The sequence below is a fragment of the Plutella xylostella genome, chromosome 24, assembly GCF_932276165.1.
Source record: "Plutella xylostella chromosome 24, ilPluXylo3.1, whole genome shotgun sequence".
Lineage (NCBI taxonomy): Eukaryota > Metazoa > Arthropoda > Insecta > Lepidoptera > Plutellidae > Plutella > Plutella xylostella.
In genome coordinates, this window is record NC_064004.1 from 3,263,504 (window position 1) to 3,281,103 (window position 17,600).

The 17,600-nt window shown below is 40.0% G+C and overlaps 1 protein-coding gene across 1 annotated transcript; it reads left to right on the forward strand.

The window, feature by feature from the left end:
- The first annotated feature begins 4,990 nt into the window (after positions 1 to 4,990).
- On the forward strand, positions 4,991 to 17,600 carry LOC105389453 (serine/arginine repetitive matrix protein 1). The gene is made up of 15 exons (XM_048629870.1): positions 4,991 to 5,121; positions 5,411 to 5,549; positions 6,169 to 6,272; positions 7,027 to 7,147; positions 7,935 to 8,027; positions 8,383 to 8,535; positions 9,354 to 9,477; positions 9,834 to 9,970; positions 12,083 to 12,203; positions 12,517 to 12,737; positions 13,187 to 13,327; positions 13,743 to 13,870; positions 14,443 to 14,552; positions 15,147 to 15,287; positions 17,253 to 17,600. Exons 3-14 carry the CDS (start codon positions 6,170 to 6,172, stop codon positions 15,192 to 15,194), a joined length of 1,500 nt encoding a protein of 499 aa, XP_048485827.1. The 5' UTR covers positions 4,991 to 5,121; positions 5,411 to 5,549; position 6,169; the 3' UTR covers positions 15,195 to 15,287; positions 17,253 to 17,600.

The window sequence follows — 17,600 nt, forward strand, 5'->3', positions numbered from 1 at the left end:
TAATTTGATTGATAAATTGATATTTATAGCAATCATACTTGCAAGTAAGAATATTTATATCTTATTATTTATATGAATTAATAGTAATACCTACTACAATCACGAGCAATGAAAAAGTTCCAGTGACGATAGCTGCTGAACGGAAAAGACTAGCTTAATGAAGCCGTCGGCAATATTAAAGTACATTTAAGAGCGCATCAAAATATTATTATAACCAACTAAAAACGTTCATTTTGATCAAATTCTAAATTAAATGTTTTAAAAAATTAATTTGTTTATTTTTAGTAATTTGGTGTTGACTTTTTGCTACTTGGACTTATTTATTGCTCGTGATTGTAGTAGGTATTACAAACCTATAATTATCAAGTTTTGAATTCACCGTAATTGTCTTTTATGAATTGTTCTACACCCTCTTCCCTTTTAGTATTTACAACAGTTCTACAGTTTAATTTAAATCAATTTACTTTTTAACTGTACGATGTAAACAAAAAACACGTTACGAAAACAATGCCAAGTGCGGAATGATGATGCAATGTTTAGAAAGCAATAGACTAATTACTATTTCGCATGAAAGAAAGAGAGAGCAACAATTCAAAAGGGCTACCTGGTAACTAATCATGTATAGTTTCAAGTGCTCGCATTGCCGCTTGGCACTTGAAAATATACACGATTAGTACGCAGTGGTAACTGCTGCAGTATATTTTCAAGTCATAATTTTGGCCCAACTTACTTGAAAATATACGCGATTAGTGCGTAATGGCCTTGTATACTTTCAAGTAAATCATGGCACTATTTTAATTTGAAAATATACGCGAGCAGTCCCAGCCTCTGCGTTCTGGCCTTGTATAGTTTCAAGACACGCAACAGCGCAGATAATGATAACGAGCTGATGATGATGAGATTATCACTATTGCAACAGCCTGTATGAGGGTCCACACGATATTTGTGACCTCCTTTGGAAATGCTGTTTCCTCCTTACATTGTAGACTACCTACTCGGAACGAATTCTAAATTTAAATTTCAAGATCACGCCACGCCGCCGCCTCGTGAAGCGCATGCGCTTCGGTGTGCTTGTTCCAAATTTAAATTTAAATGAGATTGTAACTATTATTGGTATAATTGGAATGCTAATCATTTTTTATCTTAAGATGTCTGTAGTGTCTGGCTGGATCATTAGTATCATTACCTATAAAATATGTATAAAATATTTTTTTTACTAGTTAAGTACCTATAAATCATGTACCTAATGTATAAAAGTACTTACACCTAACTAGGTACATAATAACATAGAGGTTTTTTACTTAGGTATCTTTATTGAGATGGTCCCTAAATTTAAAATCAGTAGATAAGTAACGTTAAGTAATCAAATAAGGTGTTTTTTTTACAGCCTGTAGGGACTTATATTTTTTGTTTTTTTTTTTGTATAATACTTAATTAAACCATTGAAGCAGGTTATTAGCCCTTTAAAAATATAGGAACATATCATTTACTTAGGTATAGTTGCTTATGTAAAATAAGTTAAATAAGCTCATTTGAAAATTTTAAGGTGCTTAATTTTAAGTGGCCGATTTACTTTTTGTAAGAACTCTAGCCTGTAAGTACCTAGATTTGGGACTATTTGGGAATTGGCTTATCTGTTTCGGTATTTCTATGATCATTAATAAAATTAATCATTCGATACATAAAGACAGCTACACCACAACATCTCAATCACCTAGCAATCACCCAGTTACAAAAAAAAATATTGACTATGTTTGACCTGCGTCAATGGTAGGTATTTTATTTATTTGTTTAGTGACGCCATAATGAAATTGGCAACGTTACCATAATGGTGGACTGAAGTGTAGGGAATTTTAGGGCGTGTCGGGGCGTGTGTTAGTGTTTGTTTGTTTGTTATTATGAGTACAATCTAATAGTGACTAAGTCAGTAAGTCTATATTACCTATCCTCCTGACCCCGAGAGGTATAAATGTATATGTCGCAGGCATCTGGTTTAATCTCCTGTTTGATTGAACCGCTAGCCCGTTCATTGGATGACGCTATTCAGTTGTATGACTAGGCCGAACGTTGATTGTACAAGCGTCACAAAACGTCCAACTAGTTAGCGGACTTAAAATCAGTCAGGTAGTGAATAAAACAAATATGGCGTCTAACAGCGAACAGCTGACACAAAAAGCACTTGTATTGTTATTTTTTGCAAATAAATTAGCTTTAAAGTGCATTATTTATGTTAAAATAGTGTGACAACATGGATTTACCTATTATTACACCGCCGGCGGATAGTTTCAAAGAAAAAAATGTGCTGAAACTGGATAATTATGAACAACAATATCAAGGTACGTTTGGTTAATTTGTGAGATGAGAGCTTTGTAACATAGTCTTTTTGTTGACTCTTGTCTGGTCGTGTTCATCCTAACCAGACATTACAAAGTTGCTATACTATATCCCATTTAACGACTTCGCTGAATAACGTTCAGTCAAGACGTTGGACGTTACAGTCAACCACTTGACGAGTTGTTCTTTAGTCATTCAACTTAGTAGCGTCACCCAATGAACGGGCTAGCGGTTCAATCAAACAGGAGATTAAACCAGATGCCTGCGACATATACATTGTTAATAAATTTTTAAAAAATTAAAAAAAAATACTAACTACTGAACTGTTTTGTCGCTTTGTCAAAGAACAAATTGTTTTAGGGATAGGTACTTTATAAAACTTTAAAGGAATAACAGGGATACTCCATAAAACTTTTAATATAGGTATTTTTAAACTATATATTATATTTTTTTTCAATGTCCTACTCATAGCACGCCAGGTGTCAGGAGGCTATAGTAATAATATTTGGGGATATCTCACACACGGCCATGCAATCCAACCCAATCTTTATAGAATACTAGCTGTACCCGCGCGCTTCGCTTCGCCTTAAAAAGTTTTCCCGTGGGAATTCCGGAATAAAAAGTAGCCTTTGTTCTTTCCCAGGGTCTAGACCGCATGTATACCAAATTTCATCTAAATCCGTTCAGTAGTTTTGGCGTGAAAGAGTAACAGACAGACAGACACAGTTAGGTACTTTCGCATTTATAATATTAAAGTTAGGATTAGGATTAGAGTTAAGGTATTATACCTACTAGCTAGCACTACTAGTGAAGATGACCATAGACTAATACAAGACACTTTTCTACCGGAAGCGTAGCCCTTGACCGGAAACAAGAAATCATCCCTAAAATCACATTTGGTAAGTATTCGAGTAGCGAGGTAAAGACGTACCTACTTACTTACTGTAAAAAATAAAAAGATAATCTAGTTATCTATACTACCGGTAAGTAGGTACACCTATAGATAATATGTTATTTCGGGTTGTCCCCGTCAAAGGTCATAACAACTTATTAAGTAGTCTTAATTTGTCTGATTTGATCCGTGCACGTAGTCAGCCATTGAACACGCTCGGGTTAAGTGTCATTTCGATAATAATCAATAGGTTTTTACAACTTCACATCACATGCGTTAAGCTGCGTCCAGACCGGCCAAACGAACGCCAACGAACGGGTTTCGTTGACCTTCGTTGCTGCAATCTGCCCTGTATTATGAATGATAAATATCCATCGTTGGGCGATCGTTGGGCGTTCGTTGGGCCGGTCTGTAAGCAGCTTAACACACAAGACGACAGAGTTTATGATGGTTAGAGATACCTAGGTAGGTATAATGGTTAAGTAAGTAAGTACTAAAATTTATGTTATTTACCTACTTACTCAGAAACAGTTCACCAGGATGAGCAGACGCGACTCAAGCGCCACTGGCTCAATGACCATGACACGAGCACTGCCGCATTATAATCATCATCATCATTTTCAGATTCCTGGAATCGCTAATCAGGGACATATTATAAGGGCTCGAAGAGTAGATTTCCACTCTGACAGCCAATATAAATACCTACTCACCGACAAATTTTAATAATATTATTATGGACTAGTCCTGAAACCCTTCCTTCGTTGGAAGGAGACCCGTGCCCCAGCAGTGGGGACTTGATGGGTCGTGATGTGATGTGAAATAATGGCTTTGCGTTATTATTTAATAGTAATATGCGTATGTTAAAAAAAAAGTTTACATTATTGGAGAAACAGATGGCGTTGTCTGAGCTGTACTAAACTGTCAAACCCTCAGAACAAAGATTTTGTGTCAGCTCACATCTTATTTCCACAGAGGAAATATCATGTGTTGAAATAGGAAACAGTAGAGCTAGTTAAAATGTACAGTGCCACAAACTTATCTGTTCCGGTGACAGTTCAATTAAATGTCTAATATTTCTTCATTCTATAAGATTTTAAGTTTGCCCGAGGTGGTAATTTGCCCTTGCGGTTATAATAAACCCATCTAATCTATATCAATATACAATTAATTAGTAAGTAATGAGATATGGATCCATTTAGTTCGCTCTCACCGGAACAGATAAGTTTGTGGCACTATACGGTGGTATTAAATTTTGTTGTTGTTGTTGATATTCCACTATGTTGTCACGACATCTATCGGTTGGACCAAAACTCAACTAACAGCTGTCAAGGAAAACGGCTCATTATAATAAGCCCCAGAAATAGAAGAAACACTTCAACAGATGAGCAGACGGGCTACTCTAGCACCCCTGGCCCACTGACCATGACACGAGCACTACCGCAATATCATCATCATCAGATTCCTGGAATCACTAATCAGGGACATAAGGCTCGAAGGGTAGTTTTCCACTCTGACAGCCATCATTTATACTCACTGACAAATAATGGCTTTGGGTTACTTATTTAATAGTAATCCTGGTCAGATTTCTCTGCCCCTGTCTGTACAATGTTTAACGAAATCGTCCCTATGAACAATTATTACTAAATTTGTCAGATTTGCGAAGCAAAAATATCCGATGTGGTTATTATTCTGAGGTACCTAAATATTACAGATTAACAGGCGTGGATGAAAGTAAAGTGGTTCTGTGAATTTTTGCAAAGAAAAAGTAACAAAAAAAGATAATAAGAAAACAAAATGGCCGCCATCTCATCGAGAAAGGTGTGTCGCGGAATTTAGGATTTCACCGAGGATTCTATACAATTTCAGTGAAAAGTTTTGGTGTAATAATACTACTGGTTCGTAACTTTGTCTTGTGATATACATATAAGGTGAAAATTAGTTGTTATGTTTGATGTTCAGCTGCTTGGAATGCACTTCGTTCATGGAGCCATCGGACAAAGGATTATGGAAGCCGTGGAGCTGCTTCGTCATCACAGCCGTGTCTGGCCCGTCCCGTGAGGCCTCGTCGCGTCCCCGCTGAGAGTTGATCTCGCGCTGGTCATTCTCGCGATCGAGTCGCGCGGTACCGTTATTCTGCCCGAGCGCCGCCCTGCCGCTGGTCTAAGTATGTCGGTTGTCTTACAGCCGTGTTACCGGTCGCGAAGCTGCCCCGGCGCGTGGCACCGCAGCCCGCGGCCCCCGGGCCCGTCCTTGTCCGTCGCGCGCGTCAGGAGCCCTCGCTCCTAGCTCAGCTCGCTTCCGAGCCTCGTGCGAAGCCCTAGAGGTAAGACTTGACCTAATTTTCGCCGGAGACGCCGCTCCTGGTGAGATGAGGGATCAATGCATCCTGGTTTCTTCATGTTTGTCGCTCGACGCCATTTTGTGAAAGCAATAAAAATAGTCAGGAGAAAAGTTCATGCTTGACTGCTTGATGTGACCATCACACCCCATGTTAGTTATTTTTAGTGCTAGGTGAAGATCATTATCAAATTAACATAGTTGTAAAGCTTACATTCATACAAATCATTTCTGTATGGTTCCCATCAGCTCATAAACACAGCATTTGCATAAATAAATGAAAACTAAACATATGAAGGTAACCTCAATCATCAAAATATTTCGGCTTACATGTATCATTGTTTGCTAAGCTTCACTTTCTGTCTCATGATTATCCTAAGAGAACTAACAATTCCCTATTCCACTCACTCATATCTTTGTAAATTCATCTTCTTATGAAGGAAACTTATCATTTCATCATTAGGGTACAAAAATATTGTCATGTTTGTAAATATTTACAAAATTACATCAAATAATTACTACTACTGAACAATAGATTTACAGTTATTGTAAAAGCCTATAAATTTGCCAGTCAATGTAATATTAACATGTTACCCCACACATAGGATGTCGTCGTCACGACGCAATGGCTCGGTGTCCCGGGCCGCGGAGGCTGCGTCCAAGAACCGCCTCCACATGGACCGGAACCCTCAGCATTCCCGGTTAACTGGTGAGTCTTTATTTAGCACTGGCTTTTCCAGAGGTTAATTTCAATCTTTTAAACCACCTTCTACTAACTACATTCCTTTTAGCTTGTACACTGCAGGGGATATTTAATCTCTTATTCATGCATACTTAGGTTGTCTGGCAGAGATTGCTTTAAGTGATAGTTAACACTGTCTTTTGTGTCCTAATTAAGCAACAACTTGCAAATTTTATAATTCTTTTTGGTGTATAAATAAAGAATAATTCTATGTATAATGTATCTATCTATCCATGTTCTGTTGTCATGAGCAATATAACTGTAGTGTTTAGTCTAAATTAAACTTGGGAGCAAATAGCCAATGTGATAAACCACTTCCTTTTCTCACCTGAACATTGGTCCCTATCATACTTTTTGTGGGTGTACCAAGTTTCCTCACATTTCCACCATGCCTTCCTTATGTTGGTGCAACGGTATAGATTGTATACATCATTTCCAAAGAACTCATTAGTACACTCATGAGGAATGAAATAGTTCCAGTGACAATACCACCAAATTACTCCTGAATGGAAAAGACTAGCTTAATGATCTGCAATACATAGTGATTAACATTAAGCACTTAAGAATATTACCTACTAATAACATAAATATTTTGATCAAATTCTAAATTAAATGTTCTAAGAAATTGGGGTTCATTTGGTGTCAACTTTTTGTAAGAGGTGGAAGTTTTTCATTGCTTCATTCATCAGCAGCTCCCTTACAAACCATATCTCCTTCGCAGATCCCTCAAACCCTGTCGGCCGTCGCAAGGAGATCGACAATGTGATGAAGCGCGCTCGGCAGGCATCTCCGGGCAGCTGGGACCGCAAGCTGCTGGAGGTCGAGGAGAAGGATCCCAACAGGTTGGTGCCGTTGAGATTATACTTTCCATCAACTTGGTAGTGCTGAAGTTAGGGATTGCACTTTTGTACCTTGTCAAGCTAACAAACCGCCTATTCATTCTTATAAAGATTGACAATTGGTTAGTGTGACAAAGCGCAAAGTGTAATCACATCCTACAGGGACTATCAAGTTGTTTGGACCCAACTGTACCACACATTGTGCACCAGGCTACTGTGCTAAAGTCACTTGTTTGTATTTTATTAGATAATAAGACCTGGTCAGTATACAATAGTTCATGTACATTAGAGTGACTTTGTCACTGCTGCCCTACATAATGTGTTTAATCCTTAAGGGTGAGGCCCCATTGGTGCCTTACGTAGCGTGGCGTCAACACAGCGCATCCAGCAATGGGACCTCACACTTATACATAACTCTGCTAAATGTTCAAATCTTGTCTCATTTAATCGAGAATGTAACAAACACATTTTCATATAATTTGTTTAACCCTTTATACCATAGATATGAACCTAAACCTAAACCTAAACCATACTTATTCCATTTTCTTCACATACCTATAATTTTTCATTACGTTGGCCATTAAGTTTCATTCACACAGGTGCTAGGCCTATCTTTCGGTATCTTCCTATCTTTTGGTAGTTTAATCTATCTGGTAGTATATCAGAGTCACTCGATGGCTTGGTGCAAATTTATAAAAGCTTAGCATAATATTGATAAGAGAAGTTCTGTACTCTAAAACTTGTCTGCATTACAAAGTCAAGTACAACCAAATGAAAACTTCCTGTCCAGATGGCGCCACTCGGGGTATAAACAGATGTACCTTGATGGGTCCAAGTCGCCCCCCTCGCCGCGGTCGCGGTCCCCCGCTGGCAGGAAATCGAGGTCAGTCTGGACTTCCAATCCTTATTTCAAAGCACCATAATTAACTACTTGGTAGTTAGAGAAAGAGCCAACAGATGACGTTAGTGTCGCGGTAGAATCAACCAATGGCGTGACAGCGTTTTCGGGGCTTATCAAAATAATGGGCTCTGATTGGATTAGAGTCATCTATGTCTTTCCTACTTATCTAGAAAAATCTTGAAACATTCCATGCATCATAATTATCATATAACAACCATGAAAGAAACCAAATACACCAACATCATGGCATAATAGCTTTTATTTGTTTCTGAACCATCGTTTACTTCCACCCTTTACGCCGCTATACTAGCCTCAACATTATGTCTCCTCTTTCCAGGTCACCGATAGGGCTGGGTCGCCGCTCGCGGTCGCCGGTGCCGTTCCGTCGGTCCAGGTCGCCGGTGGGGCTGGGCCGCCGGTCTCCTAGAAAGTCTAGGTCTCGCTCAGCTCGCAGGAGCCCTAGACGCAGCCCTAGAAGGAGCCCTGTGCGGTTAGTACATTATCTGTTGTTTATTGTGTGTAGAGCGTAGAGGATGATTTTGAGATCTTTACAATGTCATCTCTATCATAGGGATATTATGAGCTCAAGATCACCTTGTTTCGGTATTAATAAAATTTCAATACATATAGAAAAATTTAGATAGGTATATCCTGAAATCCATTGTGATAAAAATCGATAATCTTTGTGAACCACGAACATCAAATAATATAGCCCAGTCGACCAACGACCATAGAGTATCGGTGCCCTTGGTCAAGCAATAGACACATATCTAATTAACCAAATTAAACATTTGCAAATGATGATCACAAACCATTCTATGAGGTGCACAGATGCTGCCAACCGAAGCCTGATGCTGTAGAGGTTTTCTTTGCAGCTGACGGCTGAAGTCTGCTCTTGTGCACACATGATATAACTCTGATGGCTCTGATTGCAAATTTAGTGTGTTTTTATGGGCATATAAAGTAACTAAAAAGCTCTTATGTTGTCACAAATGGTCCAACTATAAAGATGAAGCAGTTTCTATCAGAATATTGACTGAGGTCTTTGTATCTTTGATAGCAGCTCATTGAGTAGAAAAATGTAATAAGTACTGCTCATTTATACCAATAATGAAATGAATCTAGAATGACCACCCATTTATAAACAAAACAAGCTCCATGTACCATACTTTTCTCCTAACATTTCACGCCATTTTCGATCCATTGACACTTCTATTTACTCACTCATCAGTATCCAATTCATTATTCCACCCATAACTCTTCTCTATTTACTCAACTATATACCTAAAACATTAAATACCATTACAGCCGCAGCTCCCCTCCCCCGCGCCGCCGGTCGCCCGCGCGCCCGCGCACGCCGCCGCCGAAGCGCCGCGAGTCACCGCCGCGCCGCCCCGCGCGCCGCCCGCCCTCGCCGCCTGAGCCTAGGAAGGTATGTTGCATGGATAATGTTATCAATAAAGGGCTTATGCCGGATCCATACGTTGGCCTCTATACAGGTCTCAACATGTGGATGTAGACGCCTATGCATGGACTGGTCTATCATAAACAAAAATTAAGTTTCATAGCCGTAATTTTTCTGTCAAAAGTTTCTGCTAGAGGCGCCACTTTGTATGCAAGAAAACAAAAACTTAACAAAACTTACAAAAACAAAATGGTGTCCTAGACCTACTTAAAACTATACAACTTGTACAAATAATAACAACAAAACTGCCATGTAATCAAGAAAGACCAATACTTTTCACCATCTACAATACTAATCTAACACCCCCCCTACCTTCATTCCAGTCGTCCCCATCGGGCTCATCAACGGGCAGCTGCTCGGACGAGTCGTGCTCGGTGTGCTCCGCCAAGAACAAGAAGCCGCCCGCGAAGCCGCCCGCGAAGCCGCCGCCGCCCAAGACCGCGCCGCCGCCCAAGCCTGTGTGAGTCTTTATAAATACCTGCAAGTCCACCAACCCGCACTAGGTCAGCGTGGTCATCATCAGGTCCTGGGATCCTAATAAGGGACATAGGGCAGGAAGTGTGCCCGACAGCCAAGCCAGTCTGGTGGGCTAGGCCTAAAACCCATCGTTTATTGGAAGAAGATCCATTAACCTTTCCTATGCCGAACAGCCGCGCACACATGTAACCGCCGTCTGCCGGCGCTTTTTGACAGTTGAGAGCGCCCGTGCGGGAATCACATTTATATGAATATTTGGGTATTATTGTTTGGTACTCAATAATGTATTGATTGTAATTTATTGTCAGATAACTAAAGAACGTGTTACAATGAATTTTATTGGTTATAATAGTTTTATTTGATTTCTATAGGTCATTGATTACAGATTTTTACTTGAAACTGCACCCATCACAGAAAAATACCTCTATTTCAATATAATTTTAGTTTCAAACCAGGTTTTTTTATACTTATTACTTGAAGAGATTATATAGCTATCAACTGATATCAATAAAGTATAAACTCTAGAGGAAATAGATTCATAATTGATGACAAGAGCTTGCTCCAGTGCGCCGTGTGCCAGATCTGTCCCAAATCAAGGGTGTTCACTTTTGATGAAATAAAACAAGAATGATAATATTTTTATAATGTTTCGTATTTTAGCATACTAAATTATAAAAACATAAACGTAAGTTACTTACTGAATCATATTTACTTATTTGTTAACCTACTTTCAACAAATATGATACTATAAATATATACATATATAAATACATATATTTATTTATATAAATAGGACAGGTGATCACCCTCTCAGACTCATCTACACATCAATATCATTCTAAAGAGCCTAAACTTCACGTTCACTAGAGCGATGATTCTAAAAAATAAAACACGCTGTATAACAACCCAACGCACTTCGTGTACATACACGAGCGGCGGCCATTTTGTTTGCGTATGTGTGTGTGTGAATTTTGGATGCACCTCGATAAAAATTGATTTTCTCTAATATTTTGGCTATTTATTGAATAAACCGATATAAATATGTATTATCAATAAAATTATCTTTATAAATGAAATAAATTATTTATTGATGTTTTTACATAACAGTCTAGAAAACAGTTTACAAAGTTACGCACCCTTCAGGCAATAATCCGGTACAATTTTAGATCGATAAAAACTCGATGTTTTGTATTTTTTATACTATTGATTTATCACTATACCTTCAAAATTGAATAAATAACAAGAAAACATAGTATTTACTTACCTTTTGACGTTTTTTCCATACGAAATCACTATTTTATTACCAACAGTCGCGAGTACAAGGACTGTTCAAGGTACCAAAATTTGAATTTCGCGCTACTAGTAAACAAGTGAAGTTTTTGACTCAATGAATGTTGTCGATGGTTGTTTCATTCATATAGAATAAATTACAGGTGATATCATACTCTGTTTCATGGTAATTAATAACTAAAATCACAAAAATCGCGATGAAGTGCTCTTGGGACAGATCTGTCACTAGGCAGACAAGGGGGGTTGGGACAGATCTGGCACACGGCATTCTAGAGGTTAACGCATGAATTCTATCTATATTGTCTGAACAAAATATCTGTCCTCTTCAGCCATAGAACCTGGCACTTAAATTTTATATTATAAAACGTTTGCAAATGATGATCACAAACCATTCTAAGAGGTGCACTATCAGGGCTATCCGAGGTCTGATGCTGCAGAGGTTTTCTCCGCAGCTGTCGGCTGAAGACTGCCGGGGTGCACCCGTGATATGACAATGGCTCTGATTGCAAACATATTCATCACAGTATCAAGTTGTCTTGTATTGTAGTTGGCTGGAAGAGATTACTTTTAGTAATAAAGCCGCCGAGATACAGACAGTAACTGTCTCCCTTAAAAAATTTATTCCTATAGAATGGTTTTTTAATACACTTTGACCAAAATATTCGTCTACCTAAGGTTGTCTTAAAAAACCGCTATAAGACTGTCATTTTTGTACGCCATATGTGTTAACTAACTAACTGTATCTAACCAACAGTTAGTGTCACCACAGATAACAGTTAATAATCTATGAACCTGTCTCCTACAGCCCCCGCTCCTCCGGCACAGCGCCGCCGCCGCGCCCGGAGCCGCGCGCCTCCGCCGTGGTGCAGCCCACGCGGGAGCTTCTACGAGCTAGAGACCACGCCAAGCGCACAAGAGAGGAGAAGGTATGATGATTATAGATGTAGCCATAGCATGGGGGCTGTCTCTACTTCCCCACTTACCCGGCAACTCTCTCAGAACAAGCTTGCTTGTGTTGGGGTCCGTCAACCCACTCTAGGCTAGGCGCCCTGGCTAATCGTTATAACGCTGACAGTGTCATGGGTACCCTTAAGTCGGGTGTGTCTTGGGGTGGTACTTTTACAAAAACGAACAGTATTTTGTTTATTATTTTTGACGAAGCTTGTAACTTCTACCTTATCTGGATAAACAAGCCCTACTTACACAAACTCCCCCTAACCCCAAAATTTCTTTCCACAGGTTCTAGAATGGCAGCGCTCCCAACTCGCAGTCAACCGGCCGCCGCCCGGCGCCGCGCCCATCCCGCCCCAGCGCATCAAACGCGAGGGCGAGCGCCGCCCAGAGCCGCCGCCGCCCCGCCCTAAGGCGCGGGGCGTGTCGCCCGCCGCGATACAGGCCGCGCTGAACAGGAGTGATTCTGATGATGATAGTGAGGCGGAGAGTGAGCAGCATCCCAACAGGTTGGTAATGTTGAAAACCAAAAACAGCCGATAAACTCATTTAGTGCACGTTCTACTGATGAAAGCGCCGTATTTATGACGTTTCTCGATATAGTGACGGTCCGTTATCGACGCGGTGTTTTAATAATATCTACGTTTATCTACGACGTTAAACTCGTTTAGTGCGCGTACGATCTATCTGATACTGCCGTATTTATAGCGACTCGCGTTATAGTGGCGTTTATCTACGTTAATAACGGACCCGTGCAGTGGGTACTGGTCCATCCAAAGGCAATATTCTGTGGATTCTCTTTGATAAATAACAGACACCAAGAAAATTACATCGTCTATTAATATTTGCAAGAAATAGCCATATTGCTCCATTCGAAAAAGTCTAGAAATACTTTCATAACTATCAATCTTGTCATCTGTCTGTTTCCATCACTAACTTTTGTTCCCCCTTGTTACAGACTAACCCTCTCGGAGCGCTTCGGCAAGATGGCGCAGTGGTCGGCGGCGCGCTCCGCCCGGCTCGAGAACATGCGCATCACGCGGCGCCAGGCCGGGCCCGGCGGGCTCAGCGTCAGCATCGAGCCGGCCGAGCCGCAGCCGTGAGTCTTGTTGTCATGTAATATAGGTCAAAGACACAGTATGGAAAGGGCTCATCGCAATATCGCATCACTAGAAGACAGACTAACCACCACCTTAGACATGGAGCCTGCTGAGGTGCAACCGTGAGAATTACTTTTATGTTAGGCTGTATTTAATAGCATGCGGATTTCACCATGCACGCGGGATTGCATTTCCTCGCATCTCGCGTTCATATTCCACGAGTTACAATGAATACTAACTTGTATGAACGGGTGCGAGGCAATCACGCGTGCGTGATCAAATCCGCATGCTGTTAAAAATAGCGTAACACCATTTATTGTCCTGTCAGTTGCTGTCTGAAGCTATATGTACACCTAACACACTTGTAGGATAATGCGTACCCATCAATTAATGACTTCCTTTCTACAATTCCAGTGAGATGGAGGAAGCACCGGTGGGCAGTTACCCTGAAGAACTACTGGCCGTGGCCCCGTCCGGACTGCCGTCCTGGGATGACGTCACCGTGCGTTACGACTACTACAAGAAGCGAGGGTACTTGCGCGGTGAGTAGATAGAGTGGATATGCACCTCCAACCCGGCTAATTCCATATATATAGATATTGACAGAGTGAGATGATTCATTCAAATTCAAATGGTTTAATCGACGTAAAATTTTACAATTATTTGTCGATAGTCATCTACCACCATTTCACAAAGGCCCCGTCATTGAGAAGGAAAGAATTCTTTGGACCAATAGCAACTCAGTAAAAAAGTTTCGATATTCGTCTGTAAAAAATATATTATTATAGTGCAGTGTGGGGATTGTGGCAATAACACTCTAGTGTTTAATAAGCTCGAATGGGAGGTGTGATTGCTATAGATTTATACAAACATAGTACAATCGATCTCACAGAAGTTGTTCGATTGCTTGTGAAAGAATTCTGTTGCCGGCCATACAGCGGACCTTAGGAATGTGCGTGATCCTTTTATTAAAAACAAATTAACGATAGCTTGCAATGAAATGGGGTTATACTTAAAGTAGCAGAAACTTCGTGTTTCATCTAGCAAAAGTAAGCCCCTACTCCATCTGTAATTTCCAAATACCTAGTATATTCTATTGTATTTTCCTCGTCAGGTCTGACGCTGGGCGACTACGTGAAGTGGGAGGAGTGGTGGTACAAGTACCAGGAGTGGCTGAAGCGCGAGCGCGCCTACGAGCGCTGGGCCGAGGGCGAGCAGGCTCCGGTATGTATAAATAAATAAATATGTGGGGACATCTCACACATCGGCCATCCGACGCTAGGCATAACCTGTGATATGGGTGTCGGACAGCTGATATATCTACACAAATACATAGATACATATTGAATATATTAACGACAACCAGACACAAGGCAAACACAAATGCTAATCACACAAATGTTTGCCCTGGGCGGGATTACTACCGCCTTACTAGCTTCACTACCGCCTTAGCTACGGTGCCGTCAATCCGTCGGTTTCGTATAGTTATATGAAACTTGTCATAATAGAGGAAGGAGCCTTAGTGACTTAGATAGCCTATGTATGTATTGACCCTTCGCACCCTTAGCAGTCAGAAACTGAAACCGAATCTGACTAGCCTTTCAGCAATGATATTCAATAGTGCAGTCTACGTTTAGGATTTGTCGCCGTCAACGTCTGACAAATCCGTCATCAGTCACAATAGCGTCAGTCGCTGACTACCCAAGGTGCGCTGGAAGTGTCTTGGGGCGGGCCTTTTCATGCATGCACTCCACATTTAATTATCTTCAGGAGGACAAAGTATCACTATTTAAACATTTCCCCCATCTATTTCCGCAGGTACGCCGCGAGAGGCGCCGGCGCGGGGGGCGCATGCGGCGCAGCTGAGGGCACGCCGCCCCCGCCGCCGTGCTCTGCGTGGACCTGGCGGGGGCGTCTCGCGTCTGAACGTGGCGCCACACTGCTGTGTGCTGACAATAGGTAACTATATACAGGGTGTTACAAAAATAAATTATAATTTTTCATAGAAACTATTATTTATTTATAAACGCTTTATTGTACACAAACAAACAATATACAAAACAGATTACAAATTTAAAACATATAGGACGTATACAAAGGCGGGCTTATTGCCAAAAAGCAATTTCTTCCAGCCAACCTACGACTGGGTGAAAGAGAAATTGAAAAATTAAATCTTTTGAAATTTAAACTAAAAAATTGAAAATTAAACTATGTTAGTCACGTGAGTTTTTACTATGGAGAATGACTTTATTTTCGCGAATTCCGAAATCCGAATTTTCGGGCTTATATATAATAACATGCTGCATATGTAAGGGTCAGCTTTTTGCAAAACCCTGTATACTAACAAACCCTTTAACAAACCTACCAAAAAGTGGGTATAGCCGGTAGATTGAGTTCTGCAGCTTATGCGGTTAGAACCATTAGACAGTTAACAGATGTAGATACAGCCAGGCTTGTGTATTTTAGTTATTTTCATAGTGTTATGTCTTACGGAATTCTATTGTGGGGACGAGCGGCTGACATTAATCAAATCTTTGTTCTGCAAAAACGAGCAATTCGAGCCATATAATATGTATTAGGGTCTAGAATTTCATTAAGAGATACGTTTAAGGAAATAGGTATACTAACTGTTCCATGCCAATATATCTATGAAAATATTATGTATGTTCGTAAAAACTTAAAATCATTTAGTAAAGTAGGAGCCACTCACGGTATTGAGACCAGAAACAAAAATAAGTTGCTTTTCCCCACACTCAGACTTTCGAAAACAAACACATCATTCATGGGGAACTGTATACGTTTTTATAATAAACTAGCTGTTCCCGCGAGCTTCGCTTCGCCTTAAAAAGTTTTCCCGTGGGAATTCTGGGATAAAAAGTAGCCTATGTTCTTTCTCAGGGTCTAGACCATATGTATACCAAATTTCATCCAAATCCGTTCAGTAGTTTTGGCGTGAAAGAGTAACAGACAGACAGACAGACAGACACAGTTACTTTCGCATTTATAATATTAGTTAGGATTATCAAATGAAGCAATAAACCTTACTGAGCAAAAATTTAAGAATTATCTTAAAGCTACATTATGTAGTAAAGCTTACTATAGTATAAATGATTATTTAAACGACAAAAACGCGTGGTCTTGTCCACCTCAGCTAAGGCTATTGAAAAAATGAAATGGATATAGGTAGGTACTTAAGTAAAATTGTAGGTACTAGATATAAGTAAAAATTGTAATAGATTATAAGGAAAAAGTTGAAAAGATGCTCGAGGAGTTTCTTTCGCCATTTCTTTCCTTCTCAATGACGGGGCCTTTGTGAAATGGTGGTAGATGACTATCGACAAATAATTGTAAAATTTTACGTCGATTAAACCATTTGAATTTGAGTGAGAGAGTGAGAACTACATCTACGGGTGCTACACGCGTCATGTTTTCTGCTATCACTTCGAGGTCTCCACACTGTGTGGTGTAAGGTTCTCGGCACATATGTATAAGCGTAACGTAAAGGGATCGCCTCTTTTTCCTCTATCAACCAGGCGTTCAACAGATCCACACTTTGGTGGTCTTATTTAGAAGTAAATGTGTCTGCTGAATAAATTACGGTGGCCTGCGCCTAAAAGTATACAGGCGGAGTTTTTAAAATAACGATCTCAAGCTCACATGCTGCTCAAGCACATCCACATAAACACCACTGCCACACAAATCACACACAACACGTCCCCGGATTTATAACAGATGTAGCTGGTCCCTTCATCATCAGGGATCGCTATTTTAAAAACTCCGCCTGTATACTTTTAGGCGCAGGCCACCGTACTAACTCCTAACAGAATTATGGGAGTCAGCATGGATTTATCCGATGGAACATAGTTCTATCTGTAATAAAAAAGCAGGCTTGATATATTTTAATGGTGTGTTTTTCTTTTTCAGGTAAACCAACCTGTAGTCACGTTCGCAAGAGATGTGAGACCTCTGTGCTTATTATGGACAAAGTGTTAGTGTTTAGTTTTAAATATAATTTAGGTGCAGTTCATTTTTGTGTGCAGGATTTTTACTATAATACCTAGGTATTGTTGTTTTATTTAACGTACAGTCATTGTGTAAATTCAAAATCTTTTCTTATCGGGAAACATGGAAATGTTTGCGACAGTGCAAAAAGGATATTTCCGTTTTCCATGTATTCTTATAAGTTAATAGATTTGGCTCAACTGGAAAAACTAACACAAAGCTTTGTATTTTTTCTCTAATTAGGTAAGAAATAAAGTGTTTAAATTGTTG